The 21,508-nt window shown below is 46.2% G+C and overlaps 2 protein-coding genes across 2 annotated transcripts; one reads left to right on the forward strand and one right to left on the reverse strand.

Moving 5' to 3' along the window:
• Positions 1 to 3,168: 3,168 nt before the first annotated feature.
• LOC124701054 lies at positions 3,169 to 5,323 on the reverse strand. The gene is made up of 2 exons (XM_047233110.1): positions 5,105 to 5,323; positions 3,169 to 3,776 (listed from the first exon to the last, which is right to left on the reverse strand). The coding sequence occupies exons 1-2, from the start codon at positions 5,321 to 5,323 to the stop codon at positions 3,504 to 3,506; spliced, it is 492 nt and encodes a 163-aa protein (XP_047089066.1). The 3' UTR covers positions 3,169 to 3,503.
• Positions 5,324 to 5,776: 453 nt separating this feature from the next.
• LOC124697863 (ycf20-like protein) lies at positions 5,777 to 8,479 on the forward strand. Its single transcript, XM_047230395.1, has 2 exons — positions 5,777 to 5,979; positions 8,022 to 8,479. The coding sequence occupies exons 1-2, from the start codon at positions 5,777 to 5,779 to the stop codon at positions 8,476 to 8,478; spliced, it is 660 nt and encodes a 219-aa protein (XP_047086351.1). The 3' UTR covers position 8,479.
• The last annotated feature ends 13,029 nt before the right edge of the window (positions 8,480 to 21,508 follow it).

The following is a 21,508-nucleotide window of genomic DNA, read 5'->3' on the forward strand; positions in this document are numbered from 1 at the left end:
TAAACAATGATCAAGCGGGGTGCCGCCCTTACACCCATGACAGGCGTAAGGGCGGTTAGATGCCTAAGGGTTGCACGACGATAGCATATGATACGAAGAACAATGCTAACCCTAAAACACCTATGATAACTACGTTGCTCGCCATCAAAAAGGCTTCAGTACGAGCAACGCATGAACGACGAATAAACGTGTGCTGCCTAGATCGCAAGATGCGATCTAGGCAGCATGGTGCTTACCCGGAAGAAACCCTCGAGATGGGGGAGTTGGCGATGCGCCGAGATTGGTTTGTGGTGAACGTTGGTTGTTGTTTATTTCATAAACCCTAGATACATATTTATAGTCCGGGGGACTTTCTAATTCAGGCGTGCACCTAACCGTGCACGGGTAAAACTCTAACTTCTAAATTAAGATGCGATCTACTATAATACAGATACACGGACAATTTAGCCCAACTTCTTCGTGTCAGGCCGCTTCAGAGATCCTCCACGCGTATATCCTTCAAGCCCATCTCACCTACGGCCCATCTCCTGATTTGGCCAAAATCTGGTGATAACAGGAGGCTATGCACAAAATTTAAAAGCAAACACCTGTTTTGCCGGTGGAGATCCTTAATGCCGAAACCGCCCTCTCGCGTAGGCAACATGAAAACTTATGTGATGGATGTACCTATCAAAACTTGTAAGGCTCGCTTCCAGCTTTTGTGGTGCTATGATATACGAGCCTGATACTATGTTATGTGATATATTCAAATTTGTGCTAGGATTTTCGTAATTTCCATTTTGATTATCTATGATTACTAATAATTAAGTGAGATGTAACTGAACAAAAAATATCAGGCTAAAACATGTCACCTGATGGTAATAGATAGCAAAGATTCGCGCCGCTCCTGAATCAAACGGTTTGAAAAAACATGGTTGTGCACCACCAAATTTCATCCAATCCAACAATCTCCATGCATCAGACACACTACAGTCGACCTAATCAGCTTACGGCTACTTTAATTCCCACTTACCCCTACATTTTTCTCAAATTCTACTGCATTTTTCTTAATATCCAATACACTACCCCTATCTAGTTGATTGGGGATTTAAAATTTGTAGGGATTTGAGAAGGTTGGATGAAGGTAGGGGTTTCACCCAACCAGTGAGCGGATTATGCCTATTAATCTTTTAAAAAACTCTAGTAGGATAAAGAAAAAATTGCCTTAGGCGGCAACACATGGTTTACTAAATACATGCATATGGGACCGTGAGCTATATATTCACATCCCAATGCAACGCAAGCTGTGATGCTCGTACAGTCGTACCGTCATGCTGCACACACGCGTGCTCCCCTCCCCTGTGAACAAGGAGTTTCACCATTGACCTACCGTGCGTGTGTGATGGCATACGTCCGCATGTGCTTCTTGCTTGCAATGGTGAAAAGGAAGAAGATGAGTGAAGGAGAAACAAAGTCGGTAGAGAAGCAAACGCGTTTCGCATCGGAGGACTCTGACTTTTTTTTTGTTGCTCACTGACTGAACAGAAACCAGAGTGGTTTGACGTATCACCATGCGATCACACGTACTCGGACCTTTATATTTAGAGAAAAACATTATCATCATTATTTTACCACAACAACTTCTACAACATAACTACGAGTCAACACGCGTATGGTCGATCTCACACACACATGATAATTTAAAACAGCAGCAGCAGCAACATGAGCTTGAGCGCAGTGACAAGTGTCAAGACAAAACTTTAATATTCAAATGCTCGAACTTGCCTTTTCTCCTAATAGTTTGAGGGAGGGGGGAGGGGGGCTATGCCCCCCACCTAGAGGAAACAAAGACAACGGGAGACGAGATTCAGAACATTTAGTGAGGTTTGTTTGCAGAGCAATTATAATGCACAACCATCGCTAGGTACGTAGGTGCTTATAGGGAAGTGCGGAGTGTAGTGAACGGCAATGCGGTGGAGAGGGTGGAGGTGGAGGCGAAGGCGCGATCGCCGGTGATGGAGACGTCGCTGGCCTCCACGATGGTGGAGAGGGTGGCGGTGGGGATTGCTAGGGCGAGTAGGAAGAGGAGGCAGAGGCAGGGAGTCTCCATTGTCGGCTCGGCTCGGCTCGGTGACGGTGGCGAGGACGTCGGAGGAGGAGTGAGTGAGGCAGTGAGGAAGGGGGAAGAATTTATAGCAGCAGAAGAGGGCACGCGGTTTATGTGGCATTTGTGGACAAACCCACGAAGCCCACGATTTTCTGGCACAACCTGTATAATTAACGTTCAGTTTGTTAATCGCATGCATATGTTTGACAACCTGTAGGAATTGTAGCCATAGCTTTATGCTGGTGGTAGTCTCTTCTAATTTATGTCAGTCATAACAAATGGAGTGCTCTGGGTCTGAGTAACCACTAGTTAATGGGAAAATGGGGAGGGCATGTGACATAGAGATATTTTATTATATCTAGGTAAAAAATGTATAGAAGTTCAGAGGTAGTGACCGACGCGCCCTAACCTGAATCTAGTTGGTGGGCCCATGTCGCCGCGCCATATAGATAGGTGGGGGCCGGACGCCCCGGCACCCACCTATCTATATATTATGTCCCCTTCCTCACTGCCTCACCCACTCCTCCTCCGATGCCCTCGCCATTATCACCGAGCCGAGCCGAGCTGACAATGGAGACTCCTTGCCTCTGCCTCCTCTTCCTACTCGCCCTGGCAATCCCCACCGCCACCCTCTCCACCACTGTGGAGGCCAGCGTCCTCTCCACCACGAGCGAGCACAACCTCGCCTCCAGCCCCACCCTCTCGACCACCGTGGAGCACCATTCCGCCATAGCCAAAGCCTGATCTAGCCGCACCCGACAGTAAGATCCATCGGTTACTTTCTCTCATAAGTCCAACTACGGCCCTAACCTGAATCACGCAGCCCACATACATCCATCACGAAATCCTTGCACTCCATTATGCTCCGACCAATGTAAAACTTTGTTGAAATCGCCAATGCACATCAAGGGAGTGAGCACAACGGTTTGATGAATTCAAGCATATCCCACATTTTTGAAACATGGTGAGTTTGCGCTTCCCCATACACACAAGTCTCTAGGGATCACTCCCCTTTTCTCTAATAATATCTCCAGGGATCACTCCCATTTTCTGTAATAAAAGCATCAATATAATATTGTGAGTACGGTAAAATCTCGACGTTCATTTCATTATTGCAGAGTGACCCAGCCCGACAAGGGCTCTGCAGCCCACAGCCGTACGCTGCATCACAAATATTCAGACATTGGTTCACCTAAAACAAAAAAAACTCAGGCATTGGCCTTTTAAATTCGACCAGACCTTCAAAAGAACATAGTCTACATAAGCTAGATTACCATCATTATTAATCTAGCACACCGAAGTTTACATCCAGCGCATGCCAACACAACTTCAGTCACACACAATTTTTTCTCAACGAGATGATGGTGCTCTTCCGTACTGATTAAAAAGAAAAATTGAAGGAGCCAGGCGAACAATGTCAAGCCGCGGCAGCAGGTTTCTGTTTCTTGCCCTGCCCCTTGTACTTCGGGTGCTTCCCTTTCCAGCCTTTCCTCGGCTGCTGCTGCTCGGGTGTTGTCGGCGATGGTTCTTCAGCCGCAGCTTCGGAGCCGTCGGCGGTGAATGGGGAGTAGAGGAACTTCTTGGTGTTGCCGGTCTGTGTGCAAGAGAGCTTGATGATCTGCCTCCCCCACATCCACTTGAGAAGGATCTTCATGTGGGTCTTGCTGTTCAGGCCCTCAATGGCGGCGTCCTGTCGTCATCAGAAATTTTTGCATCAACGGCAAGGTCTTGATTAGATAGGTACTACCAATGGTATTATATGACACTTAGTGCAATAAGCTCAGCTAAATTTAAAGAATGAATTTTCAGATTAGGAAATAAGCATGGTCACTGCTGTTGGGGGACTGTACAAGTACTACTTAGACTACCAGAGTGGATAAACAGATCGTCAATGTTCTCAAGTGCAATGAAATGAGCAAGCAGGTAGACGGAACACTGAAGCATGTTAGCTCATAGGAGATAGATATTCAGACAAACTGCATTTTAAGAAGGACGAGGCACTACCAAGCATTTCAAGATACTTTGATTAAATGACATAAGAAACTTATGTAGTGACCACATTGCACATTTAAGGCACAAGTGTCGTCCCTTCTTATATTTGCAGACAATTCTCTTCAGGGACATATAAAACACAAGTTTCAAAAGCAAGATTCAGTGGGTTACCTCACCATGTAATATACCACATCAAAGCACAAGAATTCAGCTTATTCATGCGACAATGACAAAAATGACGCCTGAGCTGAACCTAATTGTAGGCAATCCTCAACAGTACCCAAGCACTTTTCATGTAACATTGGGTTAAAATACATACACCATATTCAATTTAACCGCAGGTACTAAACTTCGAAAACAAACTAGATGTACTAACAATATGTACTGGAAACTACTCTAGGTACAGAAAACAATCTAGTCTACTCTGCACTTGTTCGCTTTCACCTAATTGCTTCATAAATGCAAGGTAAGGTGCTACTGTAAAAAAGGGACAGATGACATTACATGTTCATGGCCAAAGAAGTATAGGCAAAGAGCAAGCTCTCTAAGTTGCTTCCGTTAGTCAGTTGTGCTAAATAAAGAAGTAAGCAAGTTCTATAGTGCAGTTAGGAGATAATACAAATAGTATGCATAATTTTAGAAATGGATGGACAGATTGCTAATGTTCTAACATGCCAAGGAAGGAGCAAGCATGTAATAACAACACTAGGGCTTGGTAGCTACTGGTAACTAGTATGCAGTTCTTCCTTTTCACCTAATTGTTTCCAAAGTGCAAGAAGCAACTACTAAAAGGAAGAGAACACCCTATCATGTTCTTCATGGACTGAAGCCTGAGCATCATCTGATCAAAGAAGGCAGCAGAGACATAGACTAAGCTTTGCTAGGTATCTCAATCCTGCAGTTTCAGTCTGTTCCTTACTATGCAGCTACTGGCTTACGGAGGAACAAAGTCACGGTGCATCGAGCTCAATCAGCAGAGAGGAGCAGCTGAGAGAAGACGCGCGACAGCGTGGGTGGGTAGGGTACCTTGGCGTGGTTCCAGGTGTTGCCGACGGTGAGGGGCCCGTGGTCGGCGAGGATCTGGAGGAGGCGGCCGGAGATGGCGACTGCCTCCTCCTTGGGCACCTTGGGGTTGATCCGCCGAACGTCCACCGCCCGCTTCCGCGAGAAATGCCTTCTCAACACCTCCCACGCCATCCCTCCCGCCCCTCCTCCCCCGCCGCCGCCGCCTCGGAGGAACTGCATGTCGCCGCCGCCGCCGCTCAGTCAGTCAATGCTCGCTACGCTGGGGTTCAGGTTCAGACGAGCCTCAAGACGAGTTCTCGAGAAGAAGCCTACATAGTTAGATTTCGGCCCATGGGCCATGGCCCAATTTGCTTCCCCTTCACTGTCTCGGCGCCTCTGCGGCCACGACCAACCATCCATATCCCTGCCCGCCGCGATGAGTTCCGGCGGCCGCCGGTGAGACCGCCGGCGCAGCCGCTTGGCGAACTCGCTTTCTCCTACTAGGTAAGCTACTTGCACCCCCACTCCCCCCCCCCCTCCTCGTTTCGCTTCCTGCTGAGCGAGCACAAGCTCGGCCATGAGAGGCGGGCGGATCAAGACCGCCGGGGAGCTCCGTGAAATGAGCTCGGCCCGGTCCGATTCGGCTCCGATCCGACGATATGGTCTGAGATTTCAATTTTGTCTGCAGCGCGGATGCTTGGCCAGCGTGCATGTCAGCTCTGCGTCCGTGCAGGGGAGCCGTCGATTGGTCGCCGCCGGGCAGCTCGGGATTCTCGAGGTCGAGGAAGCTTTTTCCCTTCTGCTGCGTCACCCTGCGTTGCGAGCGGGGCAGCCACGCAGGGGAGCTTCTGCTTGCTGCGTGCGTCTCCGTCGTTCTGCACAAGCTCCAGCTCCAGGTAGTGTTTACTGCCACTGTTACCCAACGACTGTTCCAAAATAATCTACCCACAGAAGCACTGTGGATGCGCAATGCGTATTCCGCTTTTGAAGATTGGTCGCTAGGCATTACTGTTCGCCTATTCGGTCAGTTCTATGCGAAAAATATACAAGTTTCAGTATTGAATTTTCTAGAGAACGTTGATGAACTGGGGATAGTTAAACCACTGTGTTTGTTCGAATCAGGTGCTACACCCTTTCAGTGGAGATCTTGCTGGCTAGCACCACCCCTCCAATGTTCAACTCTCATGACAAGTTATTTATGTCCGAAAATGAAAATAGTCTCAGTGTTGTATTTTCTTGACAACATGAATGGCTAGAGGATATTGTTAAATCAGTTTGTTTGTTCGAATCAGATGTTATGCCGTTTCATTGGGACTCGCACTTACCAGTAGCCCCTCTAGTGTTCAATTCTGACGAGAAGTTACTTAATTTGAGATGCATTGTGCCACCGAACTCAGTTGCAATGCCAAGGAAAGTGAATTGACTGAACATTAGGCGGTGTGCCAAGTATTGCATCCAAGAGATACATTTGTTTTCATGTGTATCTCTGTGCTGGCACGTAGTATGCACCATCCCTTTACAATGAAATTTTCAGTTGTGCTACCTAAACAAATACATTCTGAAATTTTTGTGTCCAACCTAAGTATCCAGAGTTAACCTGTTCACTGAAAGTGAAGGTTGATGTGCTTACGTTTCAAATGTCGACTGAGATTGTGCGAGTTGATCTCTGCATCAGTGGGCACTTGCATGGTTCTAACATCGCAAAAGATGCACGCTTCTTGTAGGTAGAGAAGCCTAAATATATGTTAGGTCAGTTTGTGCGTTGTAAGTGGTATGGGTTCAGAACTCACTTTTCATTTTTTTAACAATCTTTGGCATTTTTTCGTGCCTAAATGTATGCTAGGTCAGTTTGTGCGTTGTAAGTTGTATGGGTTCAGAACTTACTTTTCATTTTTTAACAATCTTGGCATTTTTCGTGCCTAAATGTATGCTAGGTCAGTTTGTGCGTTGTAAGTTGTATGGGTTCAGAACTCACTTTTCATTTTTTAACAATCTTTGATATTTTTTCGTGCCTAAATGTATGCTAGGTCAGTTTGTGTGTTGTAAGTTCTATGGGCTCAGAACTCACTTTTCATTTTTTAACAATCTTTGGCATTTTTTCGAGCCTAAATGTATGATAGGTCAGTTTGTGCGTTGTAAGTTGTATGGGTTCAGAACTCACTTTTCATTTTTTAACAATCTTTGGCATTTTTTCGTGCCTAAATGTATGCTAGGTCAGTTTGTGTGTTGTAAGTTGTATGGGCTCAGAACTCACTTTTCATTTTTTAACAATCTTTGGCATTTTTTCGTGCCTAAATGTATGGTAGGTCAGTTTGTGCGTTGTAAGTTGTATGGGTTCAGAACTCACTTTTCATTTTTTAACAATCTTTGGCATTTTTTCGTGCCTAAATGTATGCTAGGTCAGTTTGTGCGTTCTAAGTTGTATGGGCTCAGAACTCACTTTTCATTTTTTAACAATCTTTGGCATTTTTTCGTGCCTAAATGTATGCTAGGTCAGTTTGTGCGTTGTAAGTGGTATGGGCTCAGAACTCACTTTTCATTTTAAAACAATCTTTGGCATTTTTTCGTACCTATAAATGTATGCTAGGTCAGTTTGTGCGTCGTAAGTTGTATGGGTTCAGAACTTACTTTTCATTTTTTTTAACAATGTTTGACATTTTTTCGTGCCTAAATGTATGCTAGGTCAGTTTGTGCGTTGTAAGTTGTATGGGTTCAGAACTCACTTCTCATTTTTTTAACAATCTTTGACATTTTTTCGTGCCTAAATGTATGCTAGGTCAGTTTGTGTTGTATGGGTTCAGAACTCACTTTTCATTTTTTAACAATCTTTGGCATTTTTTTTCGTTCCCCAATGTATGCTATGTCAGTTTGTGCATTGTAAGTTATATGGGTTCAGAACTCACTTTTCATTTTTAACAATCTTCGACATTTTTCGTAGGGGGGTGCGATGGGCCATCAGGACTATGTCGGATGACAACACCGATAATTCAGGCAATAGCACTCGCCTGTTTAGTGCTGTTCTATCTTTCTTGAAGAAGTTGACTGACAAGCTGAAGAAACTAAGAAGAGGGTTTCCTGTGAAGATCTTGTTCTTCCTGATAGGATTTTACTGCGCCACGGCATTTGCTACTGTCATTGGCCAAACGGGCGACTGGGACATATTATCTGCTGGCCTTGCCGTAGCCATCGTCGAGGTTATTGGTGCTCTAATGTACAGGGCTTCGTTTGCGTTTCTCGGCGGGATGAAGAACATGATTGCGATATTCAATTACTGGAAAGCCGGGCTCACACTCGGACTGTTCTTGGATTCGTTCAAATATGAAGTGGATGAATTCCTTGAATCATGTAATCCGTTCCACTTTGAGGTTGATAATATATTTACTGGGATTTGGTAAATGTTTGCTGCAGCTTTCTAGTACTTTGCTTCATCCACCCGTGCCATTCATTTTACAGTAGTTCATTTTGAAATATGTAAAACAACATATTTTACTCATTTAGGAGGGAGTAGAAAACTAGCACAAAAGTAATCTGCTGTCATGGTTTGAGCCTTTGAGGTCCCGTGGGAGATCTTAGGCATTGTCATATACTGCCTCAATTAATGACGCCGGCCACCGGAGATTCCACCCCCCCCCCCCCCCCCATTCTCCATGTTGTGGTCAGTGCTTCTACGGTTGGAGACTTCGGAGAAGGCCCTTGAAAAGTGTGATAGTAGGTTCTTCGAGTTCGAGTCCTCGCCGGACCACCTGGCGGGCTTTGATTGTATTGCTTTGTTTAGGCAGCCTAGCTCTAAAGCTTGTCTTCTATGTGTGCTTCTAGGCACTATTTGTTTAGGCTCTAATTCTCATAGCACGAAACTTAGGTTTTGAGTTGTGTTGTGATCTTGTTTAAGTTTAATACTATAAATAAGCTTGGGACCCTCGTGTGTTCAAAAGAAAAAAGTGGTCAATGGTCTTGTGGGCCCCCTCCCGTTTCCCCATGCAACTACCGCGACTACGGGAGATGGGAGACGGCAACGCTTCTCCACCTTGTGGTCAAAGATCTTCCGTGGTGTCCTCCTTTAGGGCATTTCCAGTTGGCCGATCCAAAACGGCTACCCATCATGTCTATTTTAGTCCATTTGGGTCGGCACACGGATAAATTGTGTGTCGTTGTTCGGCCATCATGGACGGTGCACCCAACGGCGCTACCCATTCGGTCCGTTGTTGGACAATTTCGTATATATTGCATATATATATTTGGAGATAAATTTGCTTGAAGCAAATTGGTACAAATAAACTAGAAAGTAATAAAACATAGTAGAAGACTACATTGTCTTCATCTTCCCTCTCTTAGTCATCTTCATCGGTGTGGTAGTGCCGGTGCCACATGATATTGTTGAAGGCCTTGACGGTGAGCATGATGTGGCCGTCGTACTTGAAGACGACGAAGAGTCCGACTTCGATGACGTGCCTGCGGGCGAAGCACCTCCAACCGTTGTCGAGGAATATTTGCCCTTCACCGTCGAACAACACCTCCACGGACCACAGGCCCCGGTGACGTCGCCGGACGTAGTACGACCTCGTGGGGCTCTTGCCCATCGACGATCGACACAAACCTCTGGGGTAGCGCAGCCTATCACAGGTCATGCCCTGGTGGATGGTGATGCCAAACTCGAAGCCGAAGGGGTCAATGGAAATGGGGTCAGGCAAAGATGGTGGGGACGACGATGGTGACGGGGAGGGTGGTGGCCAACTCTGGCCAGTTCCGGGTATGGTTGTCCGGGACTCCGTTGGTGCTTTAATCCGAGCACAAGCACTATGGTACTTGCATGCTGCAAACTCTATGACTATGGAGGTCTTTGCAATTAGAGAGGATGTAGCTCTTGCGATGGAGAGAGGCTATCGAAAAGTCATTGTTGAGAGCGATGCTCAATTAGTAGTGAAACTATGGGAGAATAATGAGGTAGAAAGATCTGAAATTGCTCCTATCTTTCGTGAGATTAGAGATCTTTATGAGATGTTTACTACTCCCTCCGTTCTATTCTAATCGACTCGAATTTAGTATAAAATTGTACTAAATCCGAGTCAATTAAAAGAGAACGGAGGAAGTAGATTTTGTATTACACTAGTAGAAAAAGGGGCTTTAGTCCCGGTTCGCAAGGGCCATTAATCCCAGTTGCGCAACCGGGACTAATTATGCGCGACTAAAGGCCCCCCCTTAGTCCCGGTTGCTTACGAACCGGGACTAAAGGCCCTGTCGTTGCCTATTCGACGGTACTCCAGAGGAAGGATCCTCATGGAGGGGAGAAGAAGTAGGGGCCATAGGACGGAGAGTCCTCGGGACGGTGGTACACGATTTACCCAGCTTCGGACCACCTGCACGATGGCAAGGCCTACTGCTGCTTGTCTGGAATTATCTGGGCGCTTTCGCGTTGTTACAATGAGTTGTGGTTGTGCCTCTAGGGCTCCCGGGATCCGGCTTATATAGGCGCACGGATATAGGGTTTACATGGAGAGTCCTAGCCGGATTACAGATTGCCTAACTACGGTACAATATCTTGCCGTGTACGTCAAGGATCCGCCTTCCATCTATGTCGTACTGGATCCGGGTTCCTCATGGGCCTCCACGGATCCGGCTTCCTCCGAAGGTCGGTTAGGATCCGGCTTACTAATCCTGGGCTGGACTTCATCCTTCATGATCAACATCATCTGGGCCGCCCGATGGGCCACATGCCACATCACCGTCTATGGGCCACCCGGGCTTGCCGGATCTAGGCACTATTGATGGTACACCCATGAAGTATACCCACAACAGTAGCCCCCAAAGTTCTCCCAGATTCACCTCTTGTTTCCGCCTTGCTAAAACCTTATAGCTTCCGTCAATCTTGGTAACATGGGGAAACTTGAAGAACTCCAACTTCATATTTTCTTCTTTTCCAACTCGTAGTCGGAAAATACTTTCATCCCGCGGGACTTCATCCATCGACGTCATTTTACAACGCATCTCCGGATTACTTCCCAGCAGAGACATCGGTCAACAATTTCAAATTCTTACCCGGAACCTCGAAAAGTTCTAACGGTTCCGCCAATCTTGGCGCCATTTTCGGGCGATCTGAGCGGTAACTTATCCTTAGCCATTTTTACCATTAGGGTTTGTGACACATGTCGATCATCCCATAAATCCCAAAATTTGTCTACCTCCTTTCTTTTTCATATATTTTTCTGATCAGGAAAAATAAAAAATTATGTCAGTTATTTTGAAGTTATTCTAATCTCGTACACACAAAAATTTGCAATTATTCATCTACCGCTGGAATTTGGATTTATTTTATCGATGCAAATTAGATTTGGATAGAAGAGTACATTCTTTCTAATATTTTAGATAGAAGAAATGTTTCTTCTATCTAAAATATTAGAAAGAATTTTGCTGATTTATTTATTGCTATATCCAATTTATGGAATTGATACACCATTTAATTGATATCATTTAGCAAAATGAAACACAGCATATGCATCCATCTTTCGGCTCGAGAATTTCCGGCGCGACGCTTGCGTTCCGACCACAGGATGCGGAGCACGAATCTCCTCCCCTCAGCCTATAAATATCCGCCGTTCACCCCGTTCACCCCATTCGCCCCCCCCCCTTTTCACCTCTCTGCAAATCGCCGCCTCCGAGCTCTTCCTCCGCCGCATCGTAGTCACCGAAATTTCGCCGGAGTTTCGCCGGAGCCGTCTCGCCACCGCAGATTGTTCTTCGTGTTCTTAAGTCCGGCGAGCCACCGCAGCAAATCCTCGCCGCCGGCGACCTCAACCACCGCGGAAGCCATTCCGGTAAGCACTCAAGCTTTTCCTTCTCGCCGTAGTTGGTAGGGATGAACTGGGTATTTGTCACATTGGATCCGGCTAAGTATCAGTCTCCTTCGCTCATTGATTTTGTAGATGTCTTCGTCGACTCCGCCTCCCTCCACCGAGCCGATCGCGGCAACACCAATTTCCTCCGCCCCTCCACCATTCATCCCAGTGCAGCTGGAGCCCTCAAAGGATTCCGGCAAAAGCATTGAAGGGACGTCTTCCAACCCGGAAGACACCGCGGGGGCAGAACAAATGGAGAAGAAAGCGGAGGAGGCTGCTGCCAAAAAATCAAAGGCTCGGAAACGAGATGACAAAGCCAAAGGAAAATGGTGGCCCTGCTTCACCACGGAGATCGAGCTCCACAACCTCGAGGCGGAGGGTTTTATAAAATCCGGATCCTGGCGGAGGGTTTCCGGCGAACTGAATCCCGCTCCCAAAGCCGGAGAGTGGGTGGTGACCAAGGCGCTTGTTGAGCGTGGATTCTCTTTCCCGCCCAGCGATTTCTTCTCCGAGATCCTGAAGGCGTACGAGCTCCAGCCTCATCACATTGCTCCGAACAGCATCTTGGCCATCAGCAACCATGTAGCGTTGTGTGAAGGCCACCTCCGGATAACCCCGGATCTTCCTCTCTTCCAGTATTACTTCTCCATGAAAAAGGAGAAAGTTTCTCAGACTTCTACGCTGGCCACCTGCGGCGGCGTCACCTTCAAGCTCCGCCCCGGGCGCACGTACCCGCATACAGATCGACATGAATTTGTGCGGTACTGGTCAGGTAACTTCTTCTACCTGAAGGACGTGTCGAATCCGGCATCTCCAAAGGTGCTGCCAGATTTCAAGGACAGCCCTCCCAGCGAGACTCCGGCCTGGACTCAGTGTCCCCATCTCTCCGAGTCAACTCAACTGACTCGGGCGGTCAGGCGGATCCACAAGCTTACGGACGAGGGCTTGTCGGGGAAGGACCTGACCATGTCCTGGTTTACTAAGCAGATCCAGCCTCTACAACATCGAGACCGCCTGCTATTCCAGTACACGGGACGCGAAGACAATATGCGCGCCTCAAAGCACAACCTCTCCGCCGACGCCTTGGACAAGCTGAAGATCCATGTGTGCAATATGGATATTCACACCAATGGCTCCGGGACCGCGGTATGTTTATATGACTCAACTACTGATTCCTTTTAAGTTTTTGGTGAATTCATCTAAGCGTTTACTGGGTAACTTTAGCTCTGAAGAGAAAGACCTCGGAACTCTCCACCGAGTACCTCAAACGGGCAACACCGACCCGGAGGCCGCGTCCGAGGCGGAGGCTCCCGAGGCTCCGGGTCCCTCTAAAAGGAAAAGGACTTCTTCCTCCGGCCCTGCTGCCAAACGCGCCCGCGAAGTGCTTAGCACCGCGGCTACCCGGAAGGCAGAGGCGGAAAAGAAACGCCTCAAGCTTATTAACACCAGCAATCGAGCTCAGCCCAACATCTAGCAATTTTTTATACCATCTGGGTAAGCGTCTGGTTTCCGTCATAAGATCTTGTTGCTGCTGTGAATCAACATACGCTAACTGTTATGCTTTTTTTATATTTGCAACAAAAGCTCCGGAAGCTAGCCCCCCAAGATCGCCAAGAAGAGAGTGAAGCCCTCTCCGGCTTCTGTGCCCATCACACCAGAAGTTGAGGTTCCGCCCAAGGCCTCCTCAACCGCCAAGCCGGATCCCAAGAATGTCATCAACCTTGATGATCTTCCGGAGGATCCAACTGCCGAGTCCGGCAAAGGCGATTCCGGCAAGGGCGCGTCCTCGCCTGCACCTCCGCCTGAGCAGCCCACTGTTACCTCAACTGAAGCTCCGGCTGACAAGGTTGAGAGAAAGCTAACCTTGAGCGGCGCCACTGGCACGCCCCAGACTCACCCTCACTTCTTTCCGATTCTGCAAAAGGTCCCCCTTTCACAGCGCCACGCGGAGATCTCCGCCATGATGGACCAAGTGTGGGGGCCTGCAAACACGGAAGAGCAGGAACTGACCGAACTTGAAAGCGGTATCAAGGCTTTCTTCGCCAAGCACAAGAATGTGCGTCAGGTAACACCAACCCCCAGGCATTGGTTAATGCATTTTCCGAGTAACATGTATGAGCCAATGTCTTGAACTGTAGATTGTAGCGGAAAATCAAAATTTTCACATGCTAAAGATTTTAACTTCCGTCCAGCCCCCATAAGTTTGAATTTCCGTCTAATCCTTGAACTGCTTTCACAGAACACGCGGAAGCTGCACGAGGACTTGCGCACCCATGTGCTGGAGCAGAAGAAAGAAATTGAACTGCTTCAAACCAGGGACGCGGAAAGTCAGAAGGCCATCGCGCTGCTGGAGACCCGCCTCAAGGGTTATGAAGGTAATAACTCTGACTGAGCCGATCGTCGATGTAACTATATTATCTGAACTAACTGTGTTGTTGTATTTCCGAATTCCAGAAGAAATTACCAAGCGCCCCTCCATCGACACCCTTTCCGCCAAGGTCGAAGTTCTTGAGGCGGAAAATGAATCCCTCAAGAATTTCCTAAAGGAATCCTCCGAGGAGGAAACCAAGAAGAGGAAAGAACTCCTGGAGAAACATGCCCAAGAAGTGTCGGATCTTGCTGAGAAACTCAAGAAGAGCCAGCAGAGGGTCCAGACCTTGGCGTCAAAGAACAAGAGTTACGAGGCGGAGGCGGAGGCTATTGACAAGATGATCTTCCGTAAGGACCTCTTTTTATTTGTTTTTGACTCCGACTTCCTCAGACTTTTGCTTCTGTTCGCGGAAAAAATTGATCATGTTTTTCGCGGCGAGCCTTGGTTTTGAGTGGACAAAGGATGCAACCCTCAAAAGGACTAAAGCGTATGAAGAGGCGCAGAGTTCCATTGATAACCTCTTCGAGGCATGTCGTGGGGTCGCTGTCCCTGAAGAGAGTCGGAACCGCGGTGATTGACACTATGACCAAGCTGATCAAGCAGGTGCCGGAACTCATCAAGGATTGGCATGAGTCTTCCGCCTGCGGAGTCGCTTTCCTCGTGTTGGCGACGTGCAAAGCGCACTTCCCAACCATGAGCTTTGCTGATGTTGCACACGGAGCACCTAAGGGCACCAACATGAGGATCCTTCTCGCAGAGACCCAAGGGTACGACCGGCTATTTGTCGGACGAGTTAACCACTCGTTCTGGTACAACAAGCACGATCTTCCCGATGGATTCACTGACGCGGAGGATGAAGATGAAGAGGACTGTCCCAAAGATTTTGTTGAGGAGGGCTCCGAGTCAAGCGCTGATCATGAGGAGGAAGGCTCCGGCGATGACTCTAGCGATGGCTCCGCCTACATTGCTTCCGATGAGGATCAATCCTCTGAGTAGAACCTGTGAAATAATCAAACTGATGCATCATTTTGGCCACGTGGACGGCTGGCATGCGCCATTGCGAAGGACCTTTAGTCCCGGTTTGTAACACGAACCGGGACTAAAGGCTATTTCGAGTTATTTTTTTTAATTCATGTGGGTTTCTAATTATTTTTCACTCCCTCTTTTTTTCTATTTTTTCAGAATTTCTACTATTTCAGTTATTTGCATAGTTTAGTCTCTATCTCTAACTACACTTATCTCTAGTCAAATTACATACTCGTGGTCAAACTTCCCGCTCGGTCACCCATCCTCCCACTACTCTAGCACTAGCACGCTTAACTTCCGAGTTCCATCCCGTTCCGCATCCAAGTGCTTCGCGCGCATGTATGTGATAGTAGTATCATATCAATCCTATTAACATGTTGATCGATGTCACATTTCTTTATTGTTTGAATTTCAAATAATTCTTTTAATAAACAAAAGTAATGATGTAATAATAATCTTGAATAAATAAATAAACATTAACTTTTTAATCTGTATTATTTTTAATTTTAAGTAATTTTTTTGCCAAACCTAAAACCGAAAAATTTGAAAACCTAAAAATTGGGTAAAAATGATAGTAATCTTTATGCAGGATGCAACTATTAATTTTAGGTTTTAAAAAAAATTAAAAATATATAAAATCCGTAATTTATAGCAAAAACTAAAATCTTCCTGCTTTTGTATTTCCATTTGGAATTTTGAGAATCTAAAAATTGGCTAACCGGGTAAACCCGGGTGAATTCGGATGTAACTTTTTCCTACGATCATTTTGATATATTATACTTTTTTTTCGACGTCATATGCAAAAGTTATTGCAGTTTTACCATTTTTCAAAACTTATTTGCAAAAGAAGTGAAAATTCAAATTTGTTAATTTTCCCTAATACTAGGTTGCATAACATACAAGAATCTGAAAACATTTTATTTTTTTAAATTTTCTATCATTTTATTTTCCAAAAATCAGGAAAAAACCTTTAATCTCGGTTGGGGCCGCAGCCCACCGTAGCCCTTTAGTCCTGGTTGCCCTGAGCATTAGTCTCGTTCATCAGCAGAATCGGGACTAAAGACCCATTAGTCCTGGGTCAAAGTATTTGGGGACTAATGGGTTAGGATGAAAGGCCTTTTTTCTACTAGTGTTAGTTACGATTAGTAGGGACGCTAATAAAGCAGCCCATCTGTGTGGATTAGTAGGGACGCTAATAAGGCAGCCCATCTGTGTGCTAAAAGAGCTTGTGCAGACGATGATGTCTATGAACGAATTATACTTCAGATTTCCTAGCGCCGGTCTTACAACGTGATTGTAATCCTTTTTTTTTTAATTAATGGAAGCTCTTAATTCGCAAGAAAAAAGCCAGTTCAGTGTGTGATCCATATCCAGGCGCGCCGCCACTACCTTGTCTTCCCCCGACCCGATACATGTGCGTCGTTCAGAGCAATGCGCCGAAATGGCATTCTCAGTTTCTCACCCAATCTATCATCCACTCAACCACATACAACTTCGATGCCTTCTCGACAAACTCGAATAAAATTTGAGGCTAGGTCAGGATCGGTAGTTGCTAAAGAAAAGATCATATCAAATGTGAAGGCAATAACAACAGGAAATAAACTGATTTACATTACATATGAGATGGCAAGATAACCTCAACAAAGGGAAAATATATAAATATAACATGTGCAAAAGCTAAATCTAGGAAAAAGTTGCATTTACAAAATGGAAACAAAAAAAGCATAACCGTTAACACATAAAACCGACACTGGACTTCTGTAACTTATTAATAGTGCTAGCACAGTATGGATCAGTACACTAATAAAAACTTCTATTTGGTAAATAAAAATAATAGAGAAGAAAAACAGGAGGGATTAACCCGAAAAAACAAAAAAAATTGTAAATGTAATTAAACAACGTATGCGAGAAAAGAGCACCACATGGATGCAACATGACAATATAATATATAAAAGTAATTTACTACTGCTATAAGCCATTCAACAAGGAAACATAAATCTGGAGAGGCCGCGTCCTAACAAATGTGGTTTATTTATTTTATTACAATTGAAGTAGATGAGCAGGAATGATCCGCAAACAGAACTCATATCAATTAATTTTTGGACATAATGAATGTTACATCAAACAATTTGCACGTACCTGCAAAGACTCCTAAAAATATCCACTTGCTATTAATCCATACAAAATTACCAATATGTATGTAAAAAGAAAACAAAATTGAATTATCAATTAATCTTTGGACATAATGAATGTTACATCAAACAATTTGCACGTACCTGCAAAGACTCTTAAAAATATCCACTTGCTATTAGTCCATACAAAATTACCAATATGTATGTAAAAAGAAAACAAAATTGAATTTACCTTGTAATAAATTATTTATAACTTCCTTTGCAGGTTTTGCCCAATCACAATTTCTAAATGTGTTGCAAAAAAACACCCCTCAACCTTCTTGGAGCTTTAGGAGAAAAATAAATGTGAATTATTATCTATCACTGGAAATGGAAGGAAGAGAAAAGATTCTTTTAGTTATACTGATAGCAAGACTGGCAGTAAGCTATTTTATCCATGATGACTAAATGATCAAAGCAAAAGAATTATTACTATATTTTTATTATTCAGCCACATAAACCAAATAGTTCTTCTATACCATGCACGTCACACATATCATTTGCATTGAAACTGAAACATAAGGGGCCGGTCTATTTGTAACAGTAGGAATAGACAAGGTAGTTCAAAATAAATAAAAATATTGCTTGAGTTGTGAGCTTTGAAGGAGAAAAGCACCAGCGATTCCTCCATGGCATCTCCTCCTTCCGGCGGGAAGAACAACTAATCAACAGTAACAAAATGAGCCCCAATTAATTCTCAATTTCTCCCAGTAGTGCCCAAGAAAGGCTTTCCTCCTAGAACCTCTAATTTTGTTGCCACAAAGTTGCAGGTTTAAACATATTAACTAATTAATTCTTGCAACCTAACATATAACGCATCATCAGATTCTGAAGGATAAAAACAACCTTGGTCAAGAAGAGGCACCAATACCATCGGCTCGAAGAAGCGGTAGTGGTGTAACTTCTGCTCGGACGAAAAGAGGATAGGACTTCCGCTATATTTGAAGCATGAGCTGAATATTTCCACCTATTGTTGCTACAATACATTATAAATCTTCTAATTTTGCAGCCAACACAATCTCTCTTTGCCTCCATTCTTTCTTTCTAGATTTGATAATATATATCTCCATAATCTGTAAACAAAAGTAGGGCAGCAACATTATGCTCAATTTATCAAAGATGATTTGCATTCAAAACAACTCAAGTACTATGAAAAGTAGGGGAAAAGTTCAGTGCAACCTGAGGAGATGTGTTGCCCTGGAAGACGACATACTTGAACGGCGCCCACCGCAAAGGCGGGTCAGCCCTGCAGATCTCGTTTCTATGCATCACCACGTCCTCTCCCTCTCCATGTTTACAACCAGCGCGTTCCTGATAGCACGGACAACTAACAGGCATTAGCGGCACCGCCCGATAGTACACTGTGCAAGAATCGGCAGGTTGGGGAGGAGGAACTCACCGGGCGGGTAGGCGGTGGATGTGTGCCCAGAGCATGTCCTGGGAGGCAGGGAGATCTCCGACATGCCTGCAGCATCAGCTCTTAGGCGGGCAAGGCTGTGGCCCTGATCATCCATCCACCGTCCTCTGCACCGACCTCTGGCAACAGCTGCTATTGAGGCGGCCACGATGGGGAAGCAAATGACGCCAGCGGCGACGCAGAGGAGACATCAAAGCAGGAACCGGTGCAGCCAGGGGATTAGAGGTGCGGGGATGAGAGGAGGTAGACAACGTGGGGTGCGAGGCCGCCGGCGCAGAGAGGAGGGGAGGCGCGAGAGGAGCCCGAGGCGGCGGCAGCACGCAGGAGGAAAAGTGGATAGGGTTTGCTGGGTCGGGATCGGGACCTTTTCTCACCTTGATGTTTTTTTCCTCCCTCTGTTGAGCCAACCAGGTCACGACACGTTCCCCAATCGGTGGAGGTGAAGGGAGACCAGCGCCCAACCTCATCGTTATCGTGGAGCGCTCTGGCATAGGCCAAGCACCCACGCAATTGCTTGTTCTCAATTAGGAGGAGGCAGTGAGCTTGATGAGCACACTGACTACACTAACTTGATGAGCACACTGACTCCAACCATTTTGTTTCCTTTAGTCGATTAATTTAGCACAACAGCAAGCATAGGGAGGAGGAGGAGCATAGGGAGCTCACCCTGAGCAGTAGGTTGGGGAGGTGGACGTGAAGGTCGTCGTGGTGGCGTCAGCGAGATTATCGGCAACAGCAGCCTGGGGAGGTCGTCGCGGAGGTCGTTGTGGTGGCGTCAGCGATGCAGAGTTCGTCGCAAAGGACATCGTGGTGCCGTCGTGCGAGCTCCGGGGGCATGGCGGGGAGGGCTCGAGGCAGAGCACGCAAGCGGCAAAGCGGATCGAGGTCAAGGGGATCAGCGTGGGGGAGAGAACGTGAGGCGGGTGGGAAGGTGAATCGAGGGGGGAGGTGGCCGCCAGCGGGGAGGTGAATCGAGGGGGACATACCTGCACGACGCCGCCGGGTTCTATGGTTGCTCGCGTGAGAAGGGGTGGCGTCGCTCAGGGGAGGGGTGGCGGCCGCCGGTGGGAGGTGGCGAGGGAGAGGGCGATGAGGCAGATCGAGGGAGGTTGCAGAGGTGGGATCTAGTCGGGACGGGGAAGAAGGGGAGAAATTTGGCTAAGTCCCTGACGCCTTAGAAATGGGGCACCTCTCGGGGTGCGCCACTATGAGGCTTAGCAATAGCTCACCTCTAGGGGTGCGCCACTGCCACTTTAGGTTTGGGTCAAAACAAAGACGAACCAGGGTTTGACAGAATCTGATTAGTGCCGCACTGGCTTTGTCCCCTGGTTGGTTTGCCAAACCCTGGGCACCCAGGTTCGAAGCCTGGCAGCCCCAATTTTTTCCCTTTTTTAAAAAATTGATTTAACCATGTGATAAATAGCATAATACACCAAAATTTAAGGCATAAATAATTATAATTATGTAGAATATTTAAAATAATATAGAATCTAGAAAATATCTAAAAATATAAATTATATGTCTATTTTGATCGGTAAAATGTGTAAATTAACAATATGACATCCATTATTCATACAAAAAAATGATACATAATTATCTTTTCACAATTTTCTTGCCCTTCTTTTTCGCGGTTGAATAATTTAGCCCCAGAACTCCTTGACTTCTTCTTTTGAATGGACAGCATTTATTAGGTAGGGTGGTTCTGCTTCTTCTTGTTGTGTATGGTGCTTCATCGTCGTCGTCATCTTCCATCTTCGGGTCGTCGTACTGGTCAAAGTATAGCTCGTTGGCGGCTCCATCTATTTCGATGATGCTCTTTTTGCCTCTCCTCACGACAACAAGGCTTGGCTTTTTCCGGTCGGTAATGAAGAAGCATAGGTCCACTTGGGAAGCTAGTACCCATGGCCCATATTTCGCGGTGACCTTTGCGCCCGCTGTCTTGGATTTGGCTTCGTGTATAACCATGATGGTGAAATGCCGGTCTTCTTTTACGACGCTCTTGGCCCACCCGACACGGAACATCGGCACATTCTCTCCTGCGTAGCTTAGCTCCCAGATCTCCTCGATCTTTCTGTAGTATCTCTGCTTGATGTCACCGGTGTAGGATTCCATCGTTACCCCGGAGTTCTGATAATCGCTCTTCATGTCTTTTTCCTCGGTGTAGAATGTGTAGCCGTTGATATCGTACGCCTGAAATGTCATCAGGTTGTGTTCGGCGCCCTGTGACAAGGCATGAGTTTTTCTTCCGCAGAAAAATCCTCGTCTATAGGGTACGCCAGCATCTCGTCCTTGAACCACCGCGTGAAGGTTGAGTTGTGCTCTTTGATTATATCTTTGTCCATCCTCTATTGGACCTGGTCATTGTACGTCTTTGCGATAAAGGTTTTGTGCTCTACCACCCAAGAATCGACCACGTCTATGTGTTGTAGCACGACTAGGTTTGCTCTTTCAAAGTCGGTGATTCGATCCTTGATGTCGACATGCATTTCACGGCTACCCTCGGCGTGTCCTCCGCCTCATAATCGTCATTGTCATCGTCATCATCATTTGGGCGTCCCGCGTGAAGCTCCTCCCTGATCCCAACTGATAGCAAGTCGTACCTTGCTTTCG

The sequence above is a fragment of the Lolium rigidum genome, chromosome 3 (genome assembly GCF_022539505.1).
Source record: "Lolium rigidum isolate FL_2022 chromosome 3, APGP_CSIRO_Lrig_0.1, whole genome shotgun sequence".
NCBI classification, from domain to species: Eukaryota; Viridiplantae; Streptophyta; class Magnoliopsida; order Poales; family Poaceae; genus Lolium; species Lolium rigidum.